This window comes from Glandiceps talaboti, chromosome 4 (assembly GCF_964340395.1).
Source record: "Glandiceps talaboti chromosome 4, keGlaTala1.1, whole genome shotgun sequence".
Taxonomy (NCBI): Eukaryota; Metazoa; Hemichordata; class Enteropneusta; family Spengelidae; genus Glandiceps; species Glandiceps talaboti.
The window spans coordinates 23,696,938-23,712,681 of record NC_135552.1 but is presented as its reverse complement, the minus strand read 5'-3'; the positions used below and the strand labels follow the sequence as shown (position 1 = coordinate 23,712,681).

General features: G+C 39.9%; 3 protein-coding genes and 3 pseudogenes across 3 annotated transcripts; 4 read left to right on the top strand and 2 right to left on the bottom strand.

The window, feature by feature from the left end:
* The first annotated feature begins 1,911 nt into the window (after positions 1–1,911).
* Positions 1,912–4,097, top strand: LOC144434359 (tripartite motif-containing protein 3-like; annotated as a pseudogene).
* A 2,462-nt stretch (positions 4,098–6,559) lies between these two features.
* LOC144433884 (histone H2A-like) lies at positions 6,560–6,937 on the bottom strand. The gene has a single exon (XM_078122276.1). It carries the CDS (start codon positions 6,935–6,937, stop codon positions 6,560–6,562), a length of 378 nt encoding a protein of 125 aa, XP_077978402.1.
* A 332-nt stretch (positions 6,938–7,269) lies between these two features.
* On the top strand, positions 7,270–7,638 carry LOC144433929 (histone H2B, gonadal pseudogene; annotated as a pseudogene).
* A 2,949-nt stretch (positions 7,639–10,587) lies between these two features.
* LOC144433863 (histone H2A-like) lies at positions 10,588–10,965 on the bottom strand. The gene has a single exon (XM_078122252.1). It carries the CDS (start codon positions 10,963–10,965, stop codon positions 10,588–10,590), a length of 378 nt encoding a protein of 125 aa, XP_077978378.1.
* A 333-nt stretch (positions 10,966–11,298) lies between these two features.
* LOC144433921 (histone H2B, gonadal pseudogene) lies at positions 11,299–11,667 on the top strand (annotated as a pseudogene).
* A 1,872-nt stretch (positions 11,668–13,539) lies between these two features.
* LOC144434656 (histone H4) lies at positions 13,540–13,851 on the top strand. Its single transcript, XM_078123162.1, has one exon. It carries the CDS (start codon positions 13,540–13,542, stop codon positions 13,849–13,851), a length of 312 nt encoding a protein of 103 aa, XP_077979288.1.
* The last annotated feature ends 1,893 nt before the right edge of the window (positions 13,852–15,744 follow it).

The following is a 15,744-nucleotide window of genomic DNA, read 5'->3' as shown; positions in this document are numbered from 1 at the left end:
CAATATCTGAAATATCACGTGACTCAACTTTACATTTCTCTTCAAAGTTTACACGTTTTAATGACTAGTTCGCCACTAGGGGCATCAGTCATGACTGATAGTGTGAGACTATGTATTCATACATTCTAGCAAGTCAGGGCAACCTATCACGGGCCGCTGACGTCCTTGGTGGTGCCGTAAAGAGGTGTGTGGTTTCCAACGTTAGTAATAATAATAATTAAAATAATGATAATTATAATACATGGTTTATTAAAACAAAAAATTGTGACCAAAAATAGAATGGTCAAATTATTTGAGTACACATTAGCAGTTAATTCTTAATTAATTAATTAATCAATTAATTAATTAGTTAATTCTTAGTTAATTCTTGTTCAGTAGCAAACATATTTGATCTCAAAAATAGGTCCTAAAAGTTACGCGGAACAAAATAAAAGCCAGGTATATACTACACAAAAAACTAAATAAAACAAACAAACAAATGACGTAAACAAGGATGCATAAATGTCTTTTTTGCGACATACACTACAGACTACGGGTTCGAAAGAACAGTGCGTAGACAGTTCACTGTTTTTGTTGTATTAACCTTATGGGACTAGTTAGTCACTTATTTTTTATTACCAAAGTATGCCTAATGAAAATAGCCTACTGCGTTATCGAAGTGGCAATACTAATGAAGTATACATTGAAATGTAAAGTTGAAACCCTAGGTCACTTAAAATGATCACTGTGTGGGTTTATATTCGTCTGGTGTTTAGAAAGGTGTTTGTTAATCATAGCAAGTTGAAAACATATCACAGACTCTTTAGGTCTAATAAAAACTTGTGTGCTTCCGATTATGCTCAATTTTTAGAAGAGGTGAGGTAGGTAGATTTTTTATTTTATTATATTTTCCCCCAAATAGTTTCTGTGTTGTTTATTTCTTCATATCAGATATACAGTACAGTACAGATTGGAAGAACAGTATTATTTTGTCTTTTTAAGTTGATGTCAGTTTCCACATCCACTATTTCTCGTGAGACTTCACACAATTTTTGTGGTTTTATTTTTTTTTCTCTCGAATTCGTAAAAAAATTTAGGGTCGGCATTGAAAAGCTAGGTGGGGTAGGGTAACCGGAACCAAACAATTTTTAGGCCTTATATAAATTAATAAAAAAAGAAGTTAAAAAAGGTTCAGATTTGTAACCCCCCGCCCCCCTCCGTCTGGACTTCTCTATTTTTCCACCTTTACTGAAATAGTGTTTGCCATAAGTATTGTTTGTCGCTGTATTTCATATTAAAGATATATTGATTAATTATTACAGGGGATAGTGTACATTTAATGTGTGCATATGGTGGCTTGGGACAGCTTGTCAAACATAATACAATTGATGGCGCCACAATTGATAACAATATTGAAGTACTTTTGTAGAAAAGAATATAGTGACAACCTTTCACCTTGACCTTATCCATACCTGGTTATAGATTTTTTTGTTAATATGTTAGAGTGTATGTCCGAAAACATCCACAGCAAAACTGATTGTCTGTCTGTCTGTCTGTCTGTCTGTCTGTCTGTCTGTCTGTCTGTCTGTCTGTCTGTCTGTCTCTCTCTCTCTTTCTCTCTCTCTTTCTCTCTCTCTCTCTCTCTCTCTCTCAATTTATGTTGCAGTCCATTAAATTGCTGCAGCCTTATACGTTTGAATTTTTTTGGGGTCACCATTCGTCATGTGACACATCCGACATATTGTGACAACGGCTACCGCCCAGCCTTCGGACGAACATTGTCACGTGATATATCATCGACACTGTTAGTCAGCCATGTATAGCCAAAGTTCATCTGCGTGTTGATCTGAAGCTCTACATATTCAAAGTGCAACCTCGCCTTATATTGCCGTAAGTTCTGATTGCTTTGACAATATACACACTGAAACGAAAATGGCCACAGCTACCTCGCCGCATGACGTGGCAGGTCTAATACAAGATGGATTTTTGAAATGTGCGATTTGTTTTGAAATTTACAAGGATCCGAAAACGCTGTCCTGCCTTCACTCTTTCTGTGGACAGTGTCTTGAAGAGTGGATAGGTGAAAACGCCGAGAAGGTAATATGCCCTGTGTGTCGTCAGTGCTCCAACATTGGTGCAAATGGAGTGAGGTGTTTAAAGCAGAATTTCTTTCTAACTTCATTGTCGGAATGCCTCGAGAATATAAGGAGTGAAGGGTTACAGAATACACAAACGTGCATTGAATGTGCTAGTAGACCAGCTACCGTCCTGTGTGAGGATTGTGCAGTGCGATTCTGTGCCGGTTGTACTAAGAAGCACATAAGTCAAGGCCGATCCAGGAGTCACCAATTGTTTCCTATTATACAACGCCAGGGTCAATCTGAAGGTGAAGCAAACTACCAACCTATGGTAAGGTGTAATCGTCATCCTGAAAATGAAATCCTTTCGTTTTGTGCTACCTGTGATGTTCCTTTGTGTCAGAAGTGTTCTTTGGTTGAACATCGCCAACCAGATCACAAGATTGTCAGCTTAGATGAGGTTACTAAGCTTAAGAAGTTCGAATTAAGGCAATCGCTTCAAGGCTTGAAATTGAAAACAGAAGACCTAAAGCAAGCAATTTCGACAGTAAAACTGGAGGCAGAGAAAGTATCAGGATGTCTCACGGATGCCGATGGTAGAATCGATGACCAGGCAAGTAAAATGATAAACCAGATACAGCAGATGAAAGCAAGGGCAAAAGAGGAGCTAAAACAAGTCGCATCGCACAAAACGAAAGCACTGAGTAACCAACTAGACGAACTACAACAGATCGACGCCATGGTTAGTAGTGCTTGGTCCTTCGCCAATACCCTGTTGAGTTACGCAACCCCCGCTGAGTACTTGATGTCACAAAAAGGAGTGGCATCTAAAATTCTCCATCTTCAGGCCATGGATGTACCACTCACCCCAAGTGAGTGTGGGGATTTCGAATTCGAATCAGATCATGCATCCTTTACACATCAGTGAAAAGTGTACTGAGAGTTGGAGAAAAACAGAACATTGTCATTTCAACCAGGGATAGAGAAAACAAGAACATCGCGGCATACAATGCAGTCAAAGCGGAGTCGACTGATCCAAGTGGGAAAACCAAGGTTGTCGACATCGATGATTTTCCAGATGGCTCTCATACGCTGACGTTGAATTTCCAGGATGAAGGGAAGCATGTCTTGAGACTGTCTGTAGGGGGTGAACCATTGAGGGACTCTCCTTTCGATATCAAAGTTATTCCTCAGAAGGGAGTGGTGAAGGCGATCGGTCAATCAACATCAAGGGGTGAAAAACCCATGAACCCAGATGGTGTAACCATGAATCATAAAAATCGACTGGTTGTGGCTGATAAAAACAACAGTAAACTACAAGTTCTTGACTCGTGGGGAAACCACACATCTACCATCACTTTCCCAAGTCATTTCCCCAAACCATTTACACCTAATGATATCGCGGTGTCCGAAGATGGGCGATACTTCACTACGGACAATATGAACAAACAGGTGGTTGTATGTAACGAGAGAAACGAACTGATCAGAACATTCGGGCAGGGTGAATTGACTAATCCTGAAAGCATTGCTCTCACTAGAGACGGACAGAGCGTGCTTGTGACCGATTGGCAGACCTTGAGAAAGCACTGCATAAAGAAATTCACAACCGAGGGAAAACTGGAGAAAGTATTCAATACCAAAGGCATTTCGAAAGGTTCTTCGTGGTTAAGTCAACCGAGCTCAGTACGTGTCAATTCCAAAAACCAAATGGTCGTATCGGACACCAACAATCATCGAGTCGTCATCCTTAACACTGGTGGGGAATACGTGAGCCACTTTGGATCCAGAGGATCCAAAGACAACCAATTCATGAATCCTCGCGGCATCGACGTGGATGACATCGACAACATTTATGTATGTGACTCTGGTAACAATAGGTTGAGTCAATATGACGTATACGGTAACTTCATCCAACATGTAAAATTCGGTGAACTCACCAATCCAATACGTGTAGCGGTCAGCAAGTATGGACCACAGCGAATTGCTATCACAGTCACCGAGGAAGGGAACCGACACGCTATCAAAGTAATGTACGTGTGAATATAGGGATGGTTGGAAGTTAAGAATTCGAGCGGCCCTTTATTTACACCGATGAGAAAATTAATAGTCTCGTACAGTACAGTACATATGTATGTAATACGTGATATAATTTGTCCGTTAACAGGTCATGTTAATACGACCCTATATATGGCGGACAATATGCAAGTTTATGGCCAGGGCCAGGGTTAACCCAATTGGTTTGATGAAATGTATTTATTGGATTCTCTTTTGAACTTTCATTTCAATAACGATTCCACGTATTATTGATCCACCAGTTCTCCGTAAATGACGAACTACATTATATTGTTGACATTTGATGCCCGGGACGTGACCCATTACAGGAACTCTCATGACTCGCATACCATAGTTGTGTACCAAGGTATCCAAATTACAGCAAAACAGATTTGAAATCATCTCGTATATTCCGCTTTTAGGATGTGTGTAAACTGATAAATCAATAAAATTTGTAGTATTAGCTAGACGGTTATGATTACACAAATATATATGGAAGAAAAGTCGGGATTGGTTGATTAAAGAACGGTGTTATGAACCAGGATATGTATAATCCATTGACCATCTATTTCGTGTGCTTTTTATTTTGAGGTTAAAATGGATCAAGTTTACTTCAAGCTTTGGAATGTATGATGATTTCATTTTAGAAAAGCGTGTACTCTATAGACTACAGTTCCGGTACAAAGTGTAATACGTTATTACACTAATCCAATACCTACAGAACAAGGCTTTATAAGCTAACACCATTTTTGCAGAAGTCTACATTTGTATTTATATACACTGTACACAAATCGCTGGGAGTTGAATTCCCAGTACAACAACAAACAAATTAAATCCATTTTTTTAAATCGTATGATCATGTTTCCACGAAGGCGATTCTAAATGCCCCATGCCACGCCCTTGAAATTTTTTTATCGTTAGGTACTTGTTTGTTACTGAAGACTTTTAGAAGTATGTTGATAGCACCACAGGGTGCTCAGGCTCATTTAGTTCTGTTTACAAATATAAACAAAACAAAACAAACATACAAGTAAACAAACAAACAAACAAACAAACAAAAACAAACAAACAAACAAATAAACAAGTAAACAAACAAACAAAATATACTGACAAATGAGTAGATACATAAACGAGTAAACGACAACAAACCAACGAACAACCAAACACTGCCCCCCCCTCCCCCCCGAAATGGTCACATATGGAAATAACCGTGGGTTATATGTGACCATTTCGGGGGGGGGGGCAGTGTTTGGTTGTTCGTTGGTTTGTTGTCGTTTACTCATGTATGTATCTACTCATTTGTCAGTTTATTTTGTTTGTTTGTTTGTTTACTTGTATGTTTATTTTGTTTTGTTTATATTTGTAAACAGAACTAAATGAGCCTGAGCACCCTGTGATAGCACTTCATTATTGGTCACCAACCTAAATGATCCACGATGCAGGCTATTGAAGGGCTACCATACATATTCTTTTATTGTACACAAACAATGAAAACGCGCATTCCTCAACCTGTAATGTCAAATATGATGATTAATTGTTTACAAATGTCAACTATTGTATAGCCATTGTATTTCACACACACACACACACACACACACACACACACACACACACACACACACAGACACACACACACACAGACACACACACTCTCTTTCTCTCTCTCGCCAATGTCTATGGTACGTAATTAATTTTAATGAAACAGATGTTTTTCTATCAGTTCTACATGTACATGTATTCGCCACCACCCTGCAACATCATTAGCAATCAGTACTGTTATATGTTATACTATTGAATGTCGCAATTATTAAATATCTTTGATACCTAAGGAAATACGTGTATTAATTTGTACACATTGTTCCACCTCCATACATTGACTTTATAATGAGTGGTTCTCTGTTTTTTTCCCTTCAGTAATGTGGTGGCCTTGAAAAGTGTTGTTTGGTTGTATGCATCGTAGATCATTTAAATTTATACTGATTTCAAACAGCCATGTACACAATTGATCCACTCAGGTATGTACTAGTGAACCGTACAGAAACCCAAATGTGCTGGGTGTACAAGGACGTTATGGTCTGAAATTGTTCACATATGTTCGTCTCTATTTCATTTGAGGTCACAAAGGGTGAAATTCCAGCACAAATAATCAATAATTGCGCCTTTCACTTTGAGATGCCGCGTAAACCACAACGTGAGCGGCACACAGCAGGTTAGAAGAACTTCTATGTGCAGCGCCGCCGGCGACCGCACAACATACATACATACATACACATCAGTCACACAGGCATACTACGGTAGTATACAATTTACAAACAAAACATACATACATACATACATACATACATACATACATACATAAACTTTATGGATATAGTAGTTCTCTTTTGGGAGGATGTGTTGGCCCTGAAAAGGGCCGTTTTGTTTGTGTCTGACTGTTAAAGACAAACGATTTACTTGGATTTAGCCTGAGATTTCTTGGGCAAGAGTACTGCCTGGATGTTTGGCAATACACCACCCTGGGCAATGGTGACACCTCCCAGAAGTTTGTTCAATTCTTCGTCATTACGGACAGCCAACTGCAAGTGGCGGGGGATGATTCTGGTCTTCTTGTTGTCACGGGCGGCGTTTCCTGCCAACTCAAGGATTTCAGCTGCCAAGTATTCGAGAACGGCAGCCAAGTAGACTGGGGCACCAGCACCAACACGCTTGGCATAGTTGCCCTTGCGAAGGAAACGGTGCACACGACCAACTGGGAACTGCAGACCAGCACGGCTGGAACGGCTCTTTGCCTTACCCTTTGCTTTGCCTCCTTTACCACGTCCAGACATTTTCGTTTGATGCTTGATATGTGATTCAACCAAATGACATTCGCCGCTAAGATGTCCTTATTTATAGCCTTGACAAAGATCCCGAATGTCGTCACCTTCAGCCAATCAAGGTGAATAACGTGCTAAAACTCACCATACCGACCAATGACAGAAAGGTTCGTGCTTCTACATGCAGGTACAAAAATCGTTACTGTTTATTCATGTCAAACTGACAATCAATATGACAAACTTCCCGCCATGTGCTAGGATCCCTCATTTGCATTTCTTAAGCTATAAATATAGCGTCATTTGCCAGTATTCTTCATATCGAACAACTTATTTAGACGTTCAATATGCCTCCTAAAGTAAGTGGTAAAGCAGCCAAGAAAGCCGGTAAGGCTAAAGCCGCCCGTGGTGGCGACAAGAAGAGAAAGAGGAAAAGGAAGGAAAGCTATGGTATCTACATCTACAAAGTCATGAAGCAAGTTCACCCAGACACTGGTATCTCATCCAAGGCCATGTCTATCATGAACAGCTTCGTCAACGATATCTTCGAGCGTATTGCCGCTGAAGCTTCCCGTCTTGCCCTCTACAACAAGAGATCCACCATTACCAGCAGAGAAGTCCAGACTGCTGTACGTCTCTTGCTGCCCGGTGAGCTTGCCAAGCACGCCGTCAGTGAGGGTACCAAAGCCGTCACCAAATACACCAGCTCCAAGTAAATCGTATGCCCAGCATACACAAACCAAACGGTCCTTTTCAGGACCACCACATCCTCCAAAAAGAGAACTACCTCAACCTGCTCGAGACTTGTGTTATCTGACTGAATATATGATCATGACTCCTAGAACGATTTTCTCCTCAACATTATACCTCACAAAATATGAGTGCTTGAGCTTATAGTGGCACACTGTGTTTCTTGTAAACCCTTTCATTGCCAAGACAATAACTGGGATCCTTCATGTCTATAATCATGACCCTACATATCATATCGATGCATGAAAGTGTACTCATCGTCAGCTGTTTTCCCATGCACACAAGTCTATCATATCCCATTCCCTTAGTGCTCCTTTCTTTCGAAATACATCGGTCGTTTTCAGGACCAATTCCAACGCCGGGTAAAATTTACAATGAAAAACTGCAAAGTGTGAGATGCGAACGTAATTGAAGGTTCAAGCTTATTTTGTACTCATTTACTGCAGGAAATACTGTATACTAAATGACAACACTGTAGGGTCTATGGTACAAAAAAGGAAGTGTCACCCACAGCTGTGGGCGATACTTCGGTACAATATGGAGGTATAGGGGGAGATACGTTGCGGAGTTTATTGTTTTACGGCGCCTTTTCGTCGCAAAGACAATAACTAGGATAGTTTATTGTTTAAATATCGATGCATGGAGGGTCTATGATGAAAGCTTTTTTTCTCATTCACAGATATCTACATTTCCATACTCTTTTCCCGCCATTTTTCCTTTTCAAACATGTCGATCATTTCTTCACCAATTCCAAGGTTCTGCACTATGATTTATATGGTTGCGATTCACACCGTCACAATTTCAACTCTTCCCACTCTTTCAAAATTACATAAAAACACTGTGCATACGATATACTGACTTTTCAGTTTGTTTTATCCCTCCCTTGTTTTGGTCGGAAAATCAGACCTTCATTGTTAACAGATAATGAAAAATATAACAAACAATCAGACCAGAAATCCAGTGCACTGAAATTGGGACGGGTTGAAATGGGACGGGTTGATGAAAGTGGTCATTTGGAATTAAAGTTGATCCATACGATTGCTAGACTTGGCTTATAATGACTCGACACACTGGCCCATTATCTGGTGAACGACATTGTCAAGCAAGATAGCCAAGACCTTGGGCCGTACACCGGCATGATTGCATGCCATCCCTTGATATGCATTCATCCACAGTGTTACGGTCAAATCCAAGGTGCCTGCATCAATATTCCCCTATATGTCAAAGCATATATCTTGGAAGAGTACAATAAAATATCGATTTTATTGAGATACTTGGAAAATAATATGAAAGTGGTAAAATAAGTAAGTCCATACGCCGCGAAACTCAATATAACCCGTGTTATTTTACCCCTGTCATATATTATTTGCGAAGTATCTCAATATTATCGATATTTTATTGTATTCTAAAACATATCTGGGGAAATAAGTGCCGGGGGAGGGCTCTGAATTCACATAAGTATAGGAACTGGTGTACAAGGATGTTATGGTCTGAAATTGTTCACATATGTTCGTCCCTATTTTATTTGAGGTCACAAAGGCTGAAATACAAGGACAAATAATCAATAAATGCGCCTTTCACTTTGAGAGGCCGCGTAAACCACAACGTGAGTGGCACACAACAGGTTAGAAGAACTTCTATGTGCAGCGCCGCCGGCGACCGCTCAACATACATCAGTACCGTAGCCTGCGGGGGGGGGGGGCAGCTGCCCCCCTGAGGTTTTGGAAAAAAGAAAGAAAAAAAGCTACTTTTTGAATACATAGCGATGTTATTAAAATCGTTATTTACGTGACGATTCCTAGCATTCACTAAAGTGACTGTACCCTGACTCCTGGCTAATATGTATCTTATATCGCCTATTGTACGCTGGCTTAACTTTGAATAAAAATGTGTCCAGTTAAAAATTGTAACTTTTTGCAGCAAATTCAAAATTCTTTGTGCGGGAAAATACATAAGAAGTGCGCACATACACTGGGCATTTTCCGCGATTAACAGTAGTCTTGAAAGTCTCCTTCATTTGAAGATAGCAAGTCGCAATTATAATGTCAGCGAGTGAAACTCAAAAAAGACGGAAAAAGTCGTTCAATGTGAGGTCGCCTGCTATGCTGCATGCAGTGACTCCGAAGATGCGCTCGATCTCATTTACATCTTGTTCCTTATATTACAACATTTCATACTGATAAAACGGCAGATCTCTTTTTGGAATATTTGGTGGCCATGAAAAACTATTAATCTAGGTACGCAGTTTAAGATCCACTATTTGAAGATATTTCTTTCAATAATTGTGTTCGACGTTGTCTTTGGTTAAAATGTTGTTTGATATAATTATCTCATGGCACACTGACACTAGCGTTATTCCGCAGTTCATTTTGCTATGGAAAGAATGGTCCTGAATTTGTAAACAGAGCTGTACCTTCGACATCAAAATCCAAACTTCAATTTCCATTATAATGATAATGGCAAGGAGAATTCACTGAGTTCACCTTGGGTTCCGACATAAACGAGGCCATAACAGTTTTGGGAGTTGGGTAAAGAAAATGATTATATTGTTGTGTTACTTATTTGAGACCAGCATTTTTTATTTTTTCTGACCTTACATATGATATTTAATGCTAAAATAGATATTAATGAAATCACATGCAAATTTATGTAAATTAGCGTTTTTCTAAATTTTAAATGCATGATTGCATCAAGACAAAGTTCTGTTCCCCTTGGCAATTTGGTCAGGCTACGGCCCTGTACATACATACATACACATCAGACACACAGGCATACTACGGTAGTATACAATTTACAAACAAAGCATACATACATACATACATAAACTTTATGGATATAGTAGTTCTCTTTTGGGAGGATGTGTTGGCCCTGAAAAGGGCCGTTTTGTTTGTGTCTGACTGTAAAAGACAAACAATTTACTTGGATTTAGCCTGAGATTTCTTGGGCAAGAGTACTGCCTGGATGTTTGGCAATACACCACCCTGGGCAATGGTGACACCTCCAAGAAGTTTGTTCAATTCTTCGTCATTACGGACAGCCAACTGCAAGTGGCGGGGGATGATTCTGGTCTTCTTGTTGTCACGGGCGGCGTTTCCTGCCAACTCAAGGATTTCAGCTGCCAAGTATTCGAGAACGGCAGCCAAGTAGACTGGGGCACCAGCACCAACACGCTTGGCATAGTTGCCCTTGCGAAGGAAACGGTGCACACGGCCAACTGGGAACTGCAGACCAGCACGGCTGGAACGGCTCTTTGCCTTACCCTTTGCTTTGCCTCCTTTACCACGTCCAGACATTTTTCGTTTGTTGCTTGATATGTGATTCAACCAAATGACATTCGCCGCTAAGATGTCCTTATTTATAGCCTTGACAAAGATCCCGAATGTCGTCATCTTCGGCCAATCAAGGTGAATAACGTGCTAAAACTCACCATACCGACCAATGACAGGAAGGTTCGTGCTTCTACATGCAGGTACAAAAATCGTTACTGTTTATTCATGTCAAACTGACAATCAATATGACAAACTTCCCGCCATGTGCTAGGATCCCTCATTTGCATTTCTTAAGCTATAAATATAGCGTCATTTGCCAGTATTCTTCATATCGAACAACTTATTTAGACGTTCAATATGCCTCCTAAAGTAAGTGGTAAAGCAGCCAAGAAAGCCGGTAAGGCTAAAGCCGCCCGTGGTGGCGACAAGAAGAGAAAGAGGAAAAGGAAGGAAAGCTATGGTATCTACATCTACAAAGTCATGAAGCAGGTTCACCCAGACACTGGTATCTCATCCAAGGCCATGTCTATCATGAACAGCTTCGTCAACGATATCTTCGAGCGTATTGCCGCTGAAGCTTCCCGTCTTGCCCTCTACAACAAGAGATCCACCATCACCAGCAGAGAGATCCAGACTGCTGTACGTCTCTTGCTGCCCGGTGAGCTTGCCAAGCACGCCGTCAGTGAGGGTACCAAAGCCGTCACCAAATACACCAGCTCCAAGTAAATCGTATGCCCAGCATACACAAACCAAACGGTCCTTTTCAGGACCACCACATCCTCCAAAAAGAGAACTACCTCAACCTGCTCGAGACTTGTGTTATCTGACTGAATATATGATCATGACTCCTAGAACGATTTTCTCCTCAACATTATACCTCACAAAGTATGAGTGTTTGAGCTTATAGTGGCACACTGAGTTTCTTGTAAACCCTTTCATTGCCAAGCCAATAACTTGGATCCTTCATGTCTATAATCATGACCCTACACATCATATCGATGCATGAAAGTGTACTCATCGTCAGTTGTTTTCCCATGCACACAAGTCTATCATATCCCATTCCCTTAGTGCTCCTTTCTTTCGAAATACATCGGTCGTTTTCAGGACCAATTCCAACGCCGGGTAAAATTTACAATGAAAAACTGCAAAGTGAGAGATGCGAAAGTAATTGAAGGTTCAAGCTTATTTTGTACTCATTTACTGCAGGAAATATACTAAATGACAACAATGTAGGGTCTATGGTACAAAAATGGAAGTGTCACCCACAGCTGTGGGCGATACTTCGGTTCAACATGGAGGTATAGGGGGAGATACGTTGCGCGGAGTTTATTGTTTTACGGCGCCTTTTCGTCGCAAAGACAATAACTAGGAAAGTTTATTGTTTAAATATCGATGCATGAAAGCACAGACAAGTAATGAAAGATAGAGCTTTTTTCTCATTCACGCATATCTACATTTCCATACTCTTTTCCCGCCCTTTTTCCTTTTCAAACATGTCGATCATTTCTTCACCAATTCCAAGGTTCTGCACTATGATTTATATGGTTGCGATTCACACCGTCACAATTCCAACTCTTCCCACTCTTTCAAAATTACGTAGGAAAGTAATTTGCAGATCTTTGCAATATGATTTACGTGTGCAAGTATTTTACCAATAAAAGACGTTACGATACAATGTAAAAAGCACTGTGCATACAATATACTGACTTTTCAGTTTGTTTTATCCCTCCCTTGTTTTGGTAGGAAAATCAGACCTTCATTGTTAACAGATAATGAAAAATATAACAAACAATCAGACCAGAATTCCGGTACACTGAAATTGGGGCGAGTTGAAATGGGACGGGTTGAAATTGGGATGAAAGTGATCATTTAGAACTAAACTTGATCCATACGATTGATAGACTTGGCTTATAATGACTGGCCCATTATCTGGTGAACGACATTGTCAAGCAAGATAGCCAAGACTTTCAGCCGTACACCGGCATGATTGCATGCCATATACATTCATCCACAGTGTTACGGTCAAATCCCAGGTGCTGCCTGCATCAATATTCCCCTATGTGTCAAAGCATAATGGAAGTTGGAGGGATCCCTCCAAGATCAAAGTTGGTGAATGAAAAGAGAGACCGTATGTATCCATTGTAAAATATTACTATAGTGTTTTAATAGGCCAAATAAAAAAAATAGCGTGTTTCCGATGATCACCCCAATTGTATACTTTCAGTGGCATAAAACTGAACTATACCTAACTTATAACTTTACCAGTTACTTTTTTCAGAAATGTCGATGCCTCGCTTTTTTTTGAGTGATCGCAGCTTTCTAGCAGAGCTTTCTGTAAAACTCGGATCCTATGATAGGAAAAGGGGTAGTTGGTAGAGAATGGCGTTAGCTTATTGGTCTAAATTCTCAAAATTTAGCCTATTAGCAATGAGAATTGAGCTGTTTAGGCGGGAAAAACACAATAGGATCAATAGGTATACACTCCATTGTTTTAGTAATAATAGTCGTTCTTCGTTCGTTATTACGTTCGTATTCAACCTATATAAAGTCAAGCCTTTTCTCTGTCAGGTATCAGTTAGTATAACTCTAACAGTAAATATGTCTGGACGTGGTAAAGGAGGCAAAGGTCTAGGAAAGGGAGGCGCCAAGCGTCACCGTAAAGTTCTTCGTGATAACATCCAGGGTATCACCAAGCCAGCTATCCGTCGTTTGGCCCGTCGTGGTGGTGTCAAACGTATCTCTGGCCTCATTTATGAAGAAACTCGTGGTGTACTGAAGGTGTTCTTGGAGAACGTCATCCGTGATGCCGTCACCTACACCGAGCACGCCAAGAGAAAGACCGTCACCGCCATGGATGTCGTCTATGCTCTGAAACGCCAAGGCCGTACTCTGTACGGATTTGGTGGTTAGATTTCCAACTACAAAAACCCAAACCAAACGGTCCTTTTCAGGACCACCACATCCTCCAAAAAGAGAACTACCACAAACGTAACTGTTCAGCACAGTTCCTCTTATATAGGGAATGCAAAGTTACATATAAAGTTGTGAAATAACGCAAAGTTATTCAATACTGAAATGTCACTAACCATAGTATACCCTTGGCCCCTACATAGTCTAGTCATAGTAGACCCTAGGCCCCTACATGGTCTAGTCATTGTAGACCCTTGGCCCCTACATAGTCTAGTCATAGTAGACCCTAGGCCCCTACATGGTCTAGTCATTGTAGACCCTTGGCCCCTACATAGTCTAGTCATAGTAGACCCTAGGCCCCTACATAGTCTAGTCATAGTAGACCCTAGGCCCCTACATAGTCTAGTCATAGTAGACCCTAGGCCCCTACACAGTCTAGTCATAGTAGACCCTAGGCCCCTACATGGTCTAGTCATTGTAGATCATGGATGCATTAGTGATACTTTAATCAGATTTAAGACTACAACTTTGCTGTTAGAATGTTGTTTGGCAAAGCCTCAGACCGTCCATCAAAGTCATTAGAAACAAATGTCTATGGTAAAACTATAGTTGGTCACGAGTGAATGGTATTGTCTGACTCTTCTCCCCTCCCTGTAAAGTGATAGAAATAACTTATAAAACATACATTGTCCTGGATGTATACATAATCCAGACGTTCTCTCTCTCCAATGTATATATTGGTATTTATATAGCATTGAAATTCACTTCAAATTCACCCGCTTGACGAGTATGACCAGCTATACTGGCCATACGAAACATATTTGTAGTGGAGAATCGAATGTAACGAGTAACCAGGTCACCACCATTTTTTCATATATATATATATACATATATATATATAAACATATAATTTCATTCTTCTTTCGCCATTGAAGTAGAGTGCTCAATCACCTTGGAGAGCATATCATTCATGAAATACCATTCTGTTCAAATTTACAAACACGTCTTTTTGTCTATGTCTAAATATGTGTATATATACATGTTGATAAATGTTGAAAGGCAGGCATATAAAACATACATTATACATAATCCGATATTATTTATATAGTTAATATATATGATTGACTATATGACACAGTATATATAGTTATATCATGTACTGTTATGGTGTGAGAAAGGTCTCCCATCTACACTGTGGTTACCTTTCAAATTAGATTTGATATATATAAATCAAATCTTATTAATGTATATTCATATGAATGTAAGTGTTTCGCTGGAGAGAACAGTGCTCGATGCAAATATTTGTAGCAGAGCATTATAGACTTAATTTAATTCAAAAGAATAAGGATGTAGTAAGTCGTTACTCAGAGTTTCACGCTTCGTCTGAAGATTGCTCAAATCGTGAAACTCTATATATTTATATATATATATATATATATATATATATATATATATATATATATATATATATATATATATATATATATATATATATATATATATATATATATATATATATATATATATATATATATATATATATATATATAGACTACGATGGCTGGGACACATGCACTGAATGAATGCTGGTCATATACCAAAGGACACTTTGTATGGTGAGCTGACCACAGGTCATCGCCCAATACTGGGCTTCAAGGACGTCTGCAAGCGTGACCTGGAACTCACAGGCATCGACTTGGACAACTGGGAACTGCTAGCAGACGACCGCAGCGGCTGGCGCTACACTATTCGAGAAGGAATCAAAAGGGGCGAGGAAAAACACAACCAACAGTTGGAGGACAGGAGACAACACAGGAAGCAGAGACAACAGATGCAGACCTTTGATCCTCTCCAACTTTGTCTGCATTTCCTGCGGGAGAGACTGTCATGCAA